Source organism: Syngnathus typhle, unplaced genomic scaffold, assembly GCF_033458585.1.
Source record: "Syngnathus typhle isolate RoL2023-S1 ecotype Sweden unplaced genomic scaffold, RoL_Styp_1.0 HiC_scaffold_478, whole genome shotgun sequence".
NCBI lineage: Eukaryota > Metazoa > Chordata > Actinopteri > Syngnathiformes > Syngnathidae > Syngnathus > Syngnathus typhle.
Genome location: NW_026872379.1, coordinates 1 through 14063, shown reverse-complemented (window position 1 = coordinate 14063; position 14063 = coordinate 1). Strand labels below are relative to the sequence as shown.

At 44.8% G+C, this 14063-nt stretch overlaps 1 protein-coding gene, 1 non-coding gene and 1 pseudogene across 3 annotated transcripts; 1 reads left to right on the top strand and 2 right to left on the bottom strand.

Annotated features, from left to right (window-relative positions):
• Positions 1-914: 914 nt before the first annotated feature.
• LOC133149788 (uncharacterized) lies at positions 915-12355 on the bottom strand. 2 transcript variants are annotated; one of them, XR_009713666.1, is made up of 4 exons: positions 9078-12355; positions 1920-8894; positions 1638-1733; positions 915-1336 (listed from the first exon to the last, which is right to left on the bottom strand). XR_009713666.1 is itself a non-coding variant. In XM_061271942.1 (2 exons), the coding sequence occupies exon 2, from the start codon at positions 6983-6985 to the stop codon at positions 5420-5422; it is 1566 nt and encodes a 521-aa protein (XP_061127926.1). In that variant the 5' UTR covers positions 6986-8894; positions 9078-12355; the 3' UTR covers positions 1740-5419. The 2 variants fall into 2 exon arrangements, 1 of the variants encoding a protein (XP_061127926.1); XM_061271942.1 differs by lacking the exons at positions 915-1336; positions 1638-1733 and having other exon boundaries at positions 1740-8894.
• LOC133149789 (U2 spliceosomal RNA) lies at positions 1725-1891 on the bottom strand (annotated as a pseudogene).
• On the top strand, positions 11785-11896 carry LOC133149790 (U5 spliceosomal RNA). Its single transcript, XR_009713667.1, has one exon. It is a non-coding gene; the product is annotated as a U5 spliceosomal RNA (small nuclear RNA).
• Positions 12356-14063: the final 1708 nt, after the last annotated feature.

Here is a 14063-nt window from a genome sequence, read left to right as displayed (position 1 = left end):
TACACGCACTTGTGAGTGTGCACTGGGCTTTCTGACACGGCTTCCGGTAGTAAATGCGCAGGCGAGCGGTTCCCCATCTACTGGGGAAACGCAGTCATTGCAGGCAAAATGACCAAAACAAATGTTTAATGATACAATTTATTCAGGGTTGGCGGGCCGGATTAAACGGTCCCGTGGGCCGGATGTGGCTTGTTTGCTATGGGTGACCCAACCAGGGGCATGAAGCCCCAGACAAATATTGTTTTTGAATAAAACCAATAACCACCCCCCTCAATTGCACACGCTCTTTACTGTTTACAAGCACAATCACAAGTACAAGTCATCTTCATCCATAAGCATATCAGTCTTTCCTTGTTAAAACACAGCATCCCTACAAAAAAAGAAATGTGTTTCATCAACTTTTAACTTCTTAATAGACAACGATGGTATTTATTTACATATTGAAACACACGTCCACCTCCTTCAATGTTACACGTGAATGCACATACAGAGAACTTTTATTCATTTTGATCAGGCTACATGAAGCAAAATATAAAGGTGAATGTAATTCTCATTAATGGAATAAATTGCTCCTTTTGACCAGCAGGGGGGGGGGGGTGTTGTGTGCACATGAAGCCTCGAGAAATGAATCTATTTGCAAACCGTTTGGTGGGGAAGCCTCAAATCCTAACATCTTACATTGAGATCTGACCCCATCAAGTCATAATTGACTGCTTAATCCTGTAAGAATGAAGCGAACGGATTGAAATGGTTTTCTAACATATGAACTATTGATTTGACCAGTAGAGGGGGTGCACTGTTCCTGGAGGTACTGCAATACCAGGTCGATGTCTCCTAGGCTTGCCGTGTGCAGCTTTGAGAGTTGCTGCAGCCAGCCAGGCCTGGGTGGGGGGGGGCGTGGGGGGGGGGGGGGGTATCTGTCTGTGCTTCCTTACCAGCAAGTTTCTGGAAGTCCACATGGCGTCTTTGATGGCAACGACTGCTTTGTAAAGTCTTCTTGCTTGATTTTCAACGGGGTCAACGCATAGAGTACAAGGTCTGCAATCTGCGCTTACCTTGCGGGGAATTGCAGGTCGCCCACAGGTCTACGGCAGCCCTGCACTACCAGAGCAGGTCCCACACTGACTCCTGGGCACCACAGCCAGGTCAGGGGCACGCTGAGAGCGCTGACATGCCCCGAGAGTGCATAACGGACCTGACTGGGAGGACATCATGGGCCACCATCCATGACAGGTCCCGAAGTTTGTTTCGAGAGGGCGGGGTGGTTGACGTTGCGCCAAACTGTTGTGGGCTCGCCGAATGCAAGCCCGCGCACTGGACACACCGCTTCCCGCTCCTGTACGACAGAGATCATACATCTGTGATTTGTTAAAATTTCACTATATTCTTGCTCTAATTTAAAGTTCTTCAAAAACTTCTTGATTAAGGAATAAGAAGGTGGCAGGTTAAAAGACACAGGAATTCTTTGGTCGGTGGTTATTAGCTTTAGTTTCCGGAGGTATGAGTCCATCCAGAATCGTGTCATTGCTTGGCTTTTCGGTGCATTTGGTGTAAGGAGCGCGCTTCGCAGGTGCAGGGCAACATATCTGCTTCCGAGGCTTTAAGAAGAGCTTTAAGTCCGGCACTCCTTTTCCTACCTTTTTTTTGTTTTTCTTCATGGTGTCCCTCTTCAGTCTCTCCAACTTGGATTTCCAGATGAAGTAAAAAATGGCTCGGTCCAACTCTAGAAGTGCCTTCATTGTTGGGATGAAAACAGAACTGATTAGTAAAACCAAGGGTAAAATCACCATTCTTATGGTTAAAATTCTCTCTTCTATGGTCAGCTCTCTTAATCCGCCAAACCCAAGAACAGATACTACACCTGATTTTAGCCAAAAGGCCGAAAAGCGATGGAGTATACGAGTGATGGACTCGCTTACATGTCACGAACGGAGTGTGGAAATGGAGCAGGGGGACCAAGTGCAGCTTGGACCACGGTTTATTGAAGCAAACTCAAAAGACTCTGCAAACTGACAAGACTTACTAACAAAACCAACAACAGAGACGTGAGACAAAAAGACAGGGTGACATTACCAAGACAGGAACCAAAAAAACCTCATGACAGTAACAAACACATCAATGCTCCGACAGGGAGTGATACACAGACAGGACTTAATATACAAGACAGGTAACAAGAGGCAGGTGAGAATGATCACACTGATCATGGGCACACAGGAGGGGAGGGGTGAGCACACAGACACACGGACAAAACTATGACAACATGGACGTGACCGGGGACGAGTCATGACATTACAGCAGTGCTTCTCAAATAGTGGGGCGCGCCCCCCTTGGGGGGCGCCGTGCTATACCTGGGGGGGCGCGTGTGACCCTGGGGAACAGGCTTTTTTTTTTGCAGTACTAGAATAAAGTGTACTCGCGCATCTTCCCAGCAGGGGGCAGTGGCGCTCTCATTGTTACTTCTGTGACGTTTGCGACAGTGCAACATTTTACGATTTACAAGACAAGTTAGGATAGTCACGGTGGGGAGGGGGGGGCGCGAAAAGTTTCCTTCTTGCTAGGGGGGGGCGTAACAGAAAATAATTGAGAAGCACTGCATTACAGGCTTCCCTGTCTACCCATTCTCACCAACGGTTTGTTAGAATAGGACTCGAGTCTTGCTTTATTAGCTTTCTCTTCTCTATGACACCCTTTGCACATATGTAGAAGTCGCTCTCAGTTAAGACTACAAGGTCACACGTTATCACACCAGCTAGGCCAGGGGTGGCCAACCAGTCAGAGACTAAGAGCCACATTTTTTACTGTGTCATCGCAAAGAGCCACATCATACAACTGAGCACACATGAACACCCCCTCCCCACACACACACACACAAACACGCACACCCACACACACACGCACACACACACACACACCCCTCTGCTCAGCCAAATTTATTGTGTGACATTATTATGTCACGCACCAACATGATAATGACAAATTGACTCCTACAGTACTAAAACCACAGACCAAAGACCACATTTTCAACAATGAACATTGTCTGCATTGTCTCACACAGACAAACTCAGTTCAACAAATTCCACAAACAAAAACATACGTTTTTCCACTTACCATGTGTGGCGGGACAGACCATTCGTTTTAGTTTGTCATTTTCAGGAGACAAGATTTCAATAACGTCACTGAGGCATATTTTAACGAACTCCACTTCATTGTATGGCTTTTTAGCCCGTGCAATATTCCAAGTCAGTTGAAACAATGCAAGTGTGACAGTCTCTGAGTGCTTCGTAATTTTTTTGAAAAACTGTACCTATTTTTCTGCCTGACTTTTCAAAGTCTCCAAACTTGTGCTTGCGAAATATCAGTCCCTTTTGCAAAGTCCTTATCGATATTGGCATGAAGTGAGCTGAAGTGGCGCTGACCATTTGAAGCTTTTAAATGCGCCAATGACGTCCGACATATCAGGCAGAATGGCTTGCCATAGCGTTCAACAAAAAACAACTTTAACTCTGTTAAAAACATCCTGTGTTCATCGTCATATATTCGTTTAGCTGTGCATTTTTTCTTTGCCATTTTGGCAAGCGTCGTGTCAGCTTTTCTGGACCTAATGGGCCCCCGTAGTCACAGTCGCCATTCATTAAAAAGCCAGCAAAACCAATCGCTCTGTTTGTCCCTCCTCCTTTGCGGGATTTCACCTCACGCGCATGCGCGTTTGACCAAAATACCATATTGAACTCAAGCGAAGCAAATACGCACGAAAAATAAACACAAATGTTGATATGAACGTAAAAGAGCCGCATGAAACCAGCCAAAGAGTCGCATGCGGCTCGCGAGCCGCGGGTTGGCCACCGCTAGGCTAGGCAGAGTCGCCTCCTTGCAGGAAGGCGGCCCAGAGTAGTATAAAGAACCTTGGCGCTGGGAGAGGGACCTTCTTTTGCATCTCGCCGAAAGGGGTCCACAGCTGTACATCGATTATTCTGGCAGACATTAAATAGTTAAACTGTGAAGTGCTTCTCTTCTGGGCACTAATAAATCGGCAAACTTGTCTGCTGACTTATTTGTTCACGCTTCTTCACCCGCAGTAATGCATGTAGTTCACGAAGCATATATGTGTATACTTTCAGCAGTCTCTATCCAAATACACAGTGTAGGTACCTATTAAAAGTGTAGTCCCGATGAACATGAAAGGCAAAGATTGATAATTCACAAAGAACTTTCCATGGTCATCATATCTACCTAACGGCTGCGCCGAAAGAGTTGGGCCAGAAGAATAGAGCGGAACTCATGCAGAAGTGCATGAACACCACCTTGTTGAAAGAATAAAACCAACACAATGCATGAATTCATGACAAATGACATACCAGCAAATCAGGAGGACTTCTGCTGTTGCCTTTGCGAGACCAGTTCAGATAGGCGTTATCACGAATTTATAAAACAGGTGTGTTCGGACCTCCACAGTGGAGGCTCTGCTGAACCCCTGAGACCGACTCACCGAACTCATAGAGTTTGACCGAATCCAGGTTAAGAACCACTGGTTTAGAGGCTGTTATTTCTGCAAAAGGAGGAACTACTAAATATTGATGTCATTTTTCTGATGGGGTTTCCAAATGTATGCACTTGCCTACTTTTGTTTAAATAAAGATTGCACACTGTCTGCAAATCCTATAAACTGCATTTCACTTCTCAAATAGCACTGTGTTGATCACTGCCGTCATCGGCCATGCATGGATTCGGGCCATCTGATTGGTTCCTTTGCCCCCCCCGCCCCCCATACACACACAGGAATTGGTTAGGACTTCATTAGTAAGTGTTAGGAATCGTTTTGGCTCTCCGTTCAGAGCAAGGAACGAGCCACTAGCCCCACGGGAAGTTGTCATTTTCTGTAAGCTTGTGTGTATGTAGATTCAAACTGGGATTGCAGCCGCCTCGATGCTATATTATGGCCAATATGCAGTTGCATGTTTAGGGTCTTTTTTCTAGGATCTTCAGCCACGACACCCAGGCAGATGTTGATATTAAAATGTTGGTGGAACTATCCAATAACTACGCAGATCTGATGATCCCTAATACTTGAGCTGAGACAAAATTGGAAAGACTATTTGTTGACAGTGTCTGTGAGTTACTTCAACCCAAAAGTTCACATAAACTACACATAGCTAATGTTGACCACAAAATGGCATGTAAGCTGGCCAGGAGTCCTGGAATCTTCTGATCTGTAGACAGATGCGTTACCCATTGCTCCACGAGCCCCACGGGAATATGTGGCTTGTAAGCTTGTAACACTTTTGCAAAAATGAAAATAAAAAATAGGTGACATTATTTGAATATGCCATGATGCTTTATTCTTTGCGCCACTCGCCCTACAAGTTACGGCTATTGACCGTAGACTTGTGTGGAAAATCGTCATTGTCCAAAAGATGTCAGTTTAGCAATAGTGAGCAAGGGAGAAATTCTTCAAAGTAATTTGATTATGCCATGACCCAGATTCGAACCAGGGATCTGCACAGCCAACTATACTCCGGCCCAAGTCTGTTCGTTGAGCGAAAGACTCATTATCTTTTCCTGACACCACTTCTCTGGGCAACAGGGCCTGAGAACAGTTGTAGCCTATGAGCAGGCCAATCTCACAGTCACATAAAGGAGTGATCTCTCCGGCAAGGTGCTCTAGGTGAGGCCATGATCTTGCTGTCTCAGGTATGGGGACATGACTTAGGTTTGCAGGAATAAACTCTCTTGTGTAGGTTACTGGGAGAGATATTTTCCTTGTCTCATTATAACCTCTGACCTGCAGTCCAGTTAACTTCTGACTCTGGATGACGGTATCTTTGGATGACATCGTGGAGAGCTTTAATTGCACAGCCTGTTTCTTTGTAACTAACACTTTTGCCGTTTCTTGCAGGATGAAGGTGGTGTCGCTTTGGTTGTCCAATAGAGCGTATACGAGCACTTCCTGCTCTGGATTACTTGCTGTGGACAGCCATACAGGAACAACTGTGGAGGAATAGGTGCTCCTCTTGTCTTGCACCACTCTGTTAGCTGTTGCCTCTACTGGTGTCTCTTCTTTCTCTTCAGACTCTGATAAGTCTTCCTTCTCCTTTGTGCGCTCCTTTTTCTTAAAGCGTCTCCCACTCTCCTTTCTTTCGCCATCCTCTTGTTCTTTCCTATTGTCTTCCCTTGGACGATTTTCATGTAGACATGTTGGATGCTTCCTTTTGCATGTCTCACAAATGCTTCTCTTCTCACAGTTCTTGGACTGATGTCCTGATTTCAAACATCCAAAGCAGAGCTTGTTTGTTTTCACAAACTTGACTCGTTCTGCAGTTGTCTCTTTCAAGAACTTTCGACATGTCTGTAAGCCATGATTTGACTTCTCACAGAATACACATCCTTTAGCATCTGTTTTCTCTTCAGAGCTACTTGCTAGCACCTTGGCACCAACACTTTGTGTTTTTTGTGGCTTCTCCATTCCACCATCTCCAGACTTCAGAGCGTGAAGGGAGGTAATCGGATTACAAGCGATATCGGCTTCCTCTGTGACGAATTCCACGAACTGATCGAAGCTGGGGAAAGTCTCATTTTCCTTTTCCATCCTGGTCACCCTTCGGTTCCATCTTGCTGTAAGCCAGTCGGGAAGCTTGGAGAGCATTCGTTGGTTTTCACCACAGTCGTTAAGGACCTCCAGGCTCTTTATTTGCGACATGGCTGCTTGGCAGCCTCGAAGGAAGTCTGAGAACTCTCGTAGCTGAATGCTTTCCTTGGGTCCTATCTTTGGCCATGAGGCCAGCTTATCTCTGAACGCCTTAGCAACCATAAAGGAGCTTCCAAATCTTTTTTCCAGGACACTGAGCGCTGTCTGATAGGCTGCATCTGTTCCTAGAAGGAAGTATCCCTCAATGGCTTTCCTTGCTGGTCCGCCAACATATTTTTGTAGGTAGTAGATTTTTTCGTTCGCTGGTATATTCTTTCTGCCTATCAGCGTTTGAAAGGACATTTTTCAGCCCTTGTACTTTAGTGGATCCCCACTGAAAACAGCAGGCTCTGGTGCTGGGAGACGGCTTACACTGAAGGACTCTGCTAGTACCTTGGCGAAATCAGTTGTGCTATCCTCTTTGGGAGTAGTTATAGATGATTGCATCCTTGTGATTAGTTGTGGCGGGACAGCAGGTTTTGAGTCGAATGTAAGCCTTTCTCGTTTGGGCTTATAATCCTTGAATAGATCCAGCAAGTCTGAGGTTGAGCCTTGTTCTTGTTTATACACTTCTAGTTTGGCCTTGGCGGCATTTATCTTTTTTATGGTCTCTAAGCGTTCTATCTTTCTGCGCTTTTCTTCCAAGACCTGTTTATTTGCAGCACATTCTTCTTCTTCTTGTGCAAGCCTTTGTCTACATTGCTCTTCTTCTTGTGCACGTTCCTTTTCTTGTTGCACAAGCCTTTGTCTGTACTCAGCTTCTAGGTTTCTGAGTTCACGTTCCTCACGCTCCACTTGCTCTTGGACTTCCAAAGTGGCTTCATTTGCTGCTAATTCTGCTGCAGCTTCACTTATTTTTGAAGATTTACATGAGGATTTACTTGAGAGTGATGATCTTGAGCTTGCACTGCATGCTTCTGATACTTCTAATGAGAACACAGAGCCAGTTTCAAACCACTTTATTTCTTGCTCGTTATCTTTGTCTTGGAGATGATTCCAAGCATGCTCTAATATCTGCCTTGAGACATTGTCGCAGGTGTCTGTTCGACGGCGTGTCTCTTTATCAGGGATTATGCATTTGCGCAGGTCTTCGTACGCCTGCTGTACATCATTTGATGCTTCTTTTACCTTGTTGATGAGAGTTTGTAGGTTCTCTTGAGAAGAGGCTCCCTCTATCTCCTTCCTTGATTTCTTAGCAAGAATCTTCCACTTGTCATAGGTACGTGAGAAACGATGTTGGAGACCTTTGAGTTTAGTCTCTTCGAGTTCTTGTCCCTTCTCAGTGAGCTTTCTTGATCTTTCACTTCTTCTTATTTCATCTTCTGGGGCAGGTTGTTTGCCTTCACTTATTTCAGTCTCCCCCTTAAGAGTTTTACCTGCTTGCTCACTATCAGCATCCTCAATGCCTTCTAAGATTGGAGTTATCCCTTCTATCTTGGACACATCCATTTTTAGGAAGTCTCATGAACTCAGTATTTATTAAGATTATTAATTTATCTATTATTTTTTATTACGATTTTGCATGAAATTTAAGCTATATGAACTGATTTTCTTTAAACTCAAGTATAAATCTGATTTACTAATGTAATGATGTTATAGTTTTATCACTTGACTACAGTAGGCTATCTTGAATTACTACTGACTCCTGTAATTTACTTTATCAACCAACCTGTCTAATATATTGACTAAATGTACAATAAACTTAATTTTCATTGCAATGACTTAATCACTTAAATGTTGTTCTACACCTTTAAATGTTTGCAAATGAACTTGTTTTCAAATGCTATGAATGGTCGTTCACACCTCAATCAGACATTACTAGGTGCAAATAAGCAAGCACTTAAACCTTACAACATGCACACATCACCATAACATTGCACAATTTAGCACTTGTAGGTCCCTTTACAGCAATTGAGGCTAGTCCACCTTTAAACATTTAACTTGTTCAAATGTTTTACTTATTGTTGACTGGCACCCAAAGCTCTCTGGACTCAGGTAGCTACTTGTGTAGGCAGGTGAATGTACAGTCTCTTATCTGTCCGATGGAAGAGGTGAGTGAAGTGACTTGCTTGTAGCTCTGCCGAACAACGTCTTGTTCTGGCGCCGGGCTGGCTGAGTTCTCACTGTAGCTCCCTCTTGTCAATCAGGTGTACAAGCAGTTCTTCAAAACGGGCATTTATTCAACTCCTTCTCCACACACATGCCGTGAGAACTAAAAGACATAAAGACTATTAACATAAAACGTTCTCACAGAGAAAAATAAACGTTACACAGAAAATAACTTAAATCTGCTCATGCACTTAAAACACATTCGTCATGTTCTTGCTAACATAACATAGCATGGCTAACATCATGGCTAATATCATGGCTAACAACTAATATGACAAAGGATTACCTCATTGCCGCATTTGCTCGAGGGAGAAAACGAAAAAAAACGTAAATCTTGACAATACAGATCTTCAAAACTCTGGTTTAACCAATAAACAAAAATGTTATCAGAAAAGAAACAAAAGAAGCATTCCTTGCATTCTTCATCACTTGCTTTTGCAAACGGAAAACGTTGCCACGCCGTGGCTCAAAATCAGACACTCGCCCTTGTGTAACTCTCAAAAAGGAACCGCTAACACAAAAACTAAAATTGGTTCCCACTTGGAAACAGAGCCTGGCTCAAACGTTCCATATCAGTGCATTTTCTTATGGCAGCTACACTAAGAATGTTTAAATAGTTACACTATTCTATGGCACACACTAAGAATAAAATACATTTTAATTCCAACAAAAGGAGGAGGAAGACTCATGGATAAAACTGACATTTTTAGGGAGGACGCGAGGAGTCAACGGTGGTTCGTAACTACAAGATGAGCGATCAAACAGGAAAACGAGAGGGAAGTCTGTCCGCCGCCCATCTAGCTCCTCCACATAGTATGAGATTTGAGACATGATGTGCCATTGACATTTTTTATGCGAGAACGATTCGATATGAGTTACGGTGTAATCGATGGCGCAATGCGTGGCCGGCCCGAGAGGCTCCAAAGCTGAGCCGGCCTCCAGGAGCAACTCCTGCTGGGCTGCAGGGATGCTGGTTTCGTCTGCAATTCTCTGCTGCAGTTTGTCCACCGTCTCGTCATCTGTGACGCCGTACTTCAAGATCTAGGCGGTGGTCATGTTTAAAACCTGCGAAGAATAGACCATAAATTAAACTAAAATGAGTTGAGAGAACCACTATGCCAGTGGCTCTTGAATTTCTTACAAGTCACGAAACATTCAATATTATTCTAAGCCACATTGAACTTTGACACTGGGATGACAATGACAACTGAGAAAAATGTCAGAAAAAATGAACTGTTGAACCAATATGAGCTCTGTTTAACCGTCTCATCACTACAGCAATATCGCCCATGGAGGACAAGATGGCTCGGATGTGTCTAATGTCTGAGCGACAAGATGATGATGATGATGATAACAATGTTGATGACGGGATTCGTGCACTGACGTTACAAGACTTTTTCCCCGATCCATGCAATTCTGAGTGATGACGACGCAACATTTATCTTTTGAGTGTAAACATATTTGTTTTCATAAATGTGATCCGACAACTGAAAATCGAGAGTAGTGGTTGTTTACGGTGATGTGAGGATTTGAGCAAATATGTGATAAACAGGAGGGAAATGTTAGAATAATTAGTTTTGCTGAAGCGCTGGTCGGCCTGGAACCGAAGGTCACATATCTTCGCTCAAGTCAACATATGTGCCGGCTAGCCTTGGGGAGTCCTTATACTCCCTTTCCTTGTCTTATCTTTGAGAGGCCCTCACTAGTTAGAAACAGAACATCTTTGTTCTTTGTTCTTTGTTAGTTCAAGAGAAGCCCTTTCTCTGTTAATTGCTTTTGTCCGAGACAGTTTTTAGTTATCCCATATTTACTCAATGTTTGTTTAAGTAGACTTCATGCAAGTTATCTCACATCTACTTAACCTTTGTTAGAGTGTTTGCACGAGAGGTATCTGATTATTCACTTATTATTATTATTATTGTGTGAAATGTAGCAAGAAAGTCTAGAGCATTGTTTTACAGAGACACGGCATCCAGGTTTAGAGATTGCAGCCAGGAACGAAGCTGCCAACCATGTAAGAACAGACTCTGCATTCGTGGGGTCACGGATCGGCCAAGGCCATGCGGCCTCGCACCACACAACATTATTAGCTAGCTGAACAGCGTTGCTACAGTCACACTCTCACCTCCCTTTAGTGTAGCAACGCCTCTGTAACCAGGGCAACCAAAACATTAAATAGAGGAGCACGTGGAGGGAGAACTCAGAATTGATGGAGATTGTAACTGAGTTTCCTCTCTCTATCGTTCTCCTCGCGAGTAAACCTGTTCTGGTTCTTTTCTCCTCTTCCTTCCAGCGTGTGGTTAAATGTCTGATGGTATTTAGACCTGACAATGCGCCTGATTGTTGTTCCTCATACATCAAAAGTATGGATTTCTAGAAAACAACTTTTACTTCCTAAAGTAAAATGACAGATTTATATTCAAATGTCAAATATCGAATGCCACCATCGCAGTGGAGGTGAATTACACCCCAAACCATGCCAGCAACGTCAAAAGCCTCAATTATTTGCGCCACATTAGAGATATAGAGCATTTCTGAAATTTGAGAAACCATCTGAGAAATTACGATCGTATTTTGTTTCCCGATTTGTGTTGAATAAAATAATGAAATTACACATTTTCAAACGAAACACAGAGATGGGATCATTTCCTGTTCTCTCATACCAAAAGTACACGTACCAAGACATACAACTGTTTTTACCTTCAATACTCAAAATAGACGCCCAATCGCTGTTTGAAAGAACGAGCGCCGTCAGTGTTCGATCCAGTACTTACAATCCTGTGCGGCAACAAGGTTTAAAGTAAGTGAGACATTAATGAACACAAAATACTCGTTTAAACCTTCTATTTAGGTTGAGTCCTTCTAAGTATAGTAACTCTATCAACGTCTATTGTTTGTATTAGAAGGAATGATGCTGCGATTTGAATGTGAGACCGCCTGTGAATTTGGTGAGACCAGCAGTGGGGTGGCCCGTTTTGACCCAGATTATCAGATCACTCGTTTCTCTACAGATGGAATAAATCTTTCGCCTTTTACTGAAGATTTCCGTGGAGAGGAACAATAAGAGTATATCTCAGTTTGTTAATGCTCTGCGAAAGCGGAGCGTTCTTTCTTTGTTAAAATATCAATATCACCACGGATAGACGCCTATATTATACTCCGTGCAACAGTCATACGTTCACATAATTCATACCGACACATATGTGATCATGTACACATCAACAGAGAAATTACGCCGAGTGCAGACAGACAATCCCTCGTTTATCATCCATCCATTTATCCATTCTATTCGGCTTATCCGGGTCGGGTCGTGGGGGCAGCAGCTTTAGGAGGGACTCCCATACTTCCCTCTCCCCAGCCACTTCATCCAGCTCAACCAGACATACTCTCTCCAGCACGTCCTGGGTCGGCCGCGAGGTCTCCTACTGGTGGGATATGCCCGGAACACTTCCCCAGGGAGGCGTCCAGGAGGCATCCTGGTGAGCTGCCCGAGCCACCTCATCTGGCTCCTCTCAACGTGGAGGAGCAGCGGCTTTACTCCGAGTCCCTCCCGGATGACCGAGCTTCTCACCTTATCTCTCAGGGAGAGCCTGGACACCCTGCGGAGGGAACTCATTTCGCCCGCTTGTATCCGGGATCTCGTTCTTTCGGTCACGACCCAAAGCTCGTGACCATAGGTGAGGGTAGGAGCGTAGATCGACAGGTAAATTTTGCCTTTTGGCTCAGCTCTCTCTTCACCACGACGGACCGGTACAGAGTCCGCATTACTGCAGACGCTGTACCGATCCGCCTGTCGATCTCGCGCTCCATCCTGCCCTCACTCGGGAACAAGACCCCAAGATACTTGAACTCCTCCACTTGGGGCAGGATCTCATACCCGATCCGAAGAGGGCATCCCACGCTTTTCCGACCAAGGACCATGGCCTCGGATATGGAGGTGCTGACCCTCATCCCGACCGCTTCACACTCGGCTGCGAACTGCCCCAGTGAGAGCTGGAGATCACGGCTTGAAGAAGCCAATAGAACCACGTTGTCTGCAAAAAGGAGAGACACAATACGGAGGTCCTCAAACCGGACACGCTCAACGCCTCGGCTGCGTCTAAAAATTCTGTCCATAAAAGTTATGAACAGAATCGGTGACAAAGGGCAGACTTGGCGGAGTCCAACCCTCACTGGGAACAAATCCGACTTACTGCCGGAAATGCAGACCAAACTCTGGCATCGGTGATACAGGGACCAAACCGCCCTTATCAGTTGGCTCAGCACTCCGTACTCCCGAAGCACCCTCTACAGAACTTCCCGAGGGACACGGTCGAACGCCCTCTCCAAGTCCACAAAACACATGTGGACTGGTTGGGCGAACTCCCATGCCCCCTCGAGGATCCTGCCGAGGGTTTAGAGCTGGTCCACTCTTCCACGGCCAGGATGAAAGCCACACTGCTCCTCCTGAATCCGAGGTTCGACCTACCGACGGACCATCCTCTCCAGCACCCCTGAATAGACCTTACCAGGGAGGCTGAGGAATGTGATTCCCCTATGGTTGGAACTCACCCTCCGGTCCCCCTTCTTAAAGAGGGGAACCACCACCCCAGTCTGTCAATCCAGAGGCACCGTCCTCGATGTCCACGCAGTGCTGTAGAGGCGTGTCAGCCATGACAGTCCCACAACATCCAGAGCCTTTAAAAACTCTGGGCGGATCTCATCTACCCCCGGGGCCTTGCCCCCGGGGAGTTTTTAAATTACCTCAGTGAGTTCGACCCCAGAGATTGGAGAGTCCACCTCAGAGTCTCCAGGCCCTGTGTCAAGTGACATGGTGGTACGAGATGGTGTAAAATTAGGTATTGAATTTGGCCCAGGCACATTGGCTATCCCAAAACATGTAGTCGTTCAAAATTTCACCAGGAGATGGTGTTAAAGCTTGACATAGGGGTGACCTGATAGAAATGAACAAATCTAATAAATTAAACTGTTAGCAATTGGGAGGACACGACCTGCTCAAACGCGTAGCAAGGCACAATTTTGGAATATGAGTTTGCTATGCCATAATTTTAAGATGCAACAGCTTGACCAATATCAATATATGTGTTTAAGTTGGAGGAACCCATTATTGTGTTAAGTACTATTATGTGTTGAGACTGATCTTTATTAGACAAGATATATGTGATTCATGTTGCAATGTTTTGTCCAACCTGTATTTAACATTGGTGTTCCATCCATACCTGAATGTATTAAGTTGAGAGGAGACATTAAGGGCAAGTAAAGAACGAGCAAA

Coding starts and splice junctions, on each gene's coding strand:
- LOC133149788 (XM_061271942.1), bottom strand. CDS start 6,985: ATGTCCTTTCAAACGCTGATAGGCAGAAAGAATATACCAGCGAACGAA.